Source organism: Octopus bimaculoides, chromosome 16, assembly GCF_001194135.2.
Source record: "Octopus bimaculoides isolate UCB-OBI-ISO-001 chromosome 16, ASM119413v2, whole genome shotgun sequence".
In the NCBI taxonomy this organism is placed as follows: domain Eukaryota; kingdom Metazoa; phylum Mollusca; class Cephalopoda; order Octopoda; family Octopodidae; genus Octopus; species Octopus bimaculoides.
The window spans coordinates 47,845,213-47,847,143 of record NC_068996.1 but is presented as its reverse complement, the minus strand read 5'-3'; the positions used below and the strand labels follow the sequence as shown (position 1 = coordinate 47,847,143).

The window sequence follows — 1,931 nt, the reverse complement described above, 5'->3', positions numbered from 1 at the left end:
ATTCCTTTTAAACGTGTTCGAAAAATATGTGTCTATGAAAACTATTTCATCTTCATTAGTTTCAATTAATTAAGCTAAAAAATATATAAATATATATGCAGATTTATATTTATTAATATTTAGGATTATAGATATATATATGTATAGATATATGTATATTTACATCTAATATACATATATATTTCCCGTATATTTTTTTTCTCTTCTGGTTGCTGTTACCTCCTCTTTCTCTCATTGATATTGCCTCTCACTCACACTCGCTCACTCATTCTCCTCCTTTCTCTCTCCCACTCTCACACATTATCTTCCTCTCTCTCTCTCTCTCACCCTCTTTCTCTTTCTCGTGTGGTTATTCATTGAACAGTTGCGTTATGTGCTGTGACAATATACACATCTACATGTAGCTTACAACGTCAAACAGCTGGTTTATTCGTTTTTCTCCTCGAAATATTTTCCTTTTTACTTCTCCGAGTACATACTTCCCAAAACATTTGCTTTAACAATGATGTCTCCTTAAGAAAAGAAAAAAAAAAAGAACATTTCAACATACATTTTTTTTCCTTTCCACTTCTGCCCTAGTCAAGAATTTTCAACAGAAACACCGCCAATTAAAAGCGAGGGCTACGCAAAAAACAACAAAAATATAACAGAAACGAATAAGCACAACAACAACAACAACAGCATTCACATTAGATCATTATTATTATTATCAATATCAATATTAATAACATTAATTTTTAAAAGGTAAAGTGTTATTTAGCCGCACTAAAGCACAAGCGAAGCTGCTGCAGTTATGTCTCTCTCTGGTTCAAGTTGTATGAGAAACGGGAAAATGGTTGCCGGCTTGTTGATGCACATCTTCTTGTTGTTCATCTTGTGTCAACCAATTGCCGAGGTCCAGTCTATAGGATCCGACGAGGTAATCACCAATTCTTGGTACGTTCAACTCCATGGCGAAGGCGGCATACCAGTGGCAAAGGAACTTGCCAAAAGAAGCGGATTTACTTATATATCACCTGTAAGTTACAACTCCTCTGTTTGCCTCTCTTTTTATACATACATGCATATATATATACCTACACGTATATGTGTGTCTCTATCTATCTATCTATCTATCTATCTATCTATCTATCTATCTCTGTCTGTCTGTCTGTCTATCTACCTATCTATCTACCTACCTACCTACCTACCTGTCTGTCTGTCTGTCTGTCTGTCTGTCTGTCTGTCTGTCTGTCTGTCTATCTATCTATCTATCTATCTATCTATCTATCTATCTATCTATCTATCTATCTATCTATCTATCCATCCATCCTTTTATGTATGTACATATATATATGTATCATTAATTTTGTCGAATGGAACCACTAATTTCTGCCGACAGTGTACTCGTATTTTGTATTTTGATTATATTGATTGTTTAATTGAGCTATTCTTTCAACCGATCTTTTATCCATTCATTCATTCATTCATTCATCCATCCTCTATCTATGTGATTTATTCAACAAAACCCTCTCCTAGCTACCCAGTCTTGCGTGTACGTATGTGTATGTATATACGTATGTTCTTCATATACATTGTGAGCGTATAAATAATAATATACATTTGTTTGTATGTCTTCGTGTGTACTTCTTTTTCTATACATGTAATCCTCTTCCTTATTAACCAGAACAGACGATTCTGAGTAAAAAGAAACGCACACACACACACACACACACACTGAAAAATATGTTTAATAATTAGAATTATTATTTTTCAAATACATATATCGATGTAGATATATATAGGTATGTTTACAATATTTATTTAAACACGTATTGACGTACATACATACATTCATTCATTCATATATATATAAAGAATTTGGACATGGCTACATACACACACTCTTTGCACACAAAGATGTATCCACATTTATATATATATATATATAT

General features: G+C 32.9%; 1 protein-coding gene across 1 annotated transcript in view; it reads left to right on the top strand.

The window, feature by feature from the left end:
* The first annotated feature begins 26 nt into the window (after nt 1-26).
* Nucleotides 27-1,931, top strand: part of LOC106876825 (neuroendocrine convertase 2) — a 304,096-nt gene continuing 302,191 nt past the window's right edge. The window contains exon 1 of the mRNA XM_052973735.1: nt 27-1,018. Within this exon, the coding sequence (XP_052829695.1) occupies nt 794-1,018 (225 nt within the window). The 5' untranslated portion in view covers nt 27-793. The remainder of the gene's footprint in view (nt 1,019-1,931) is intronic.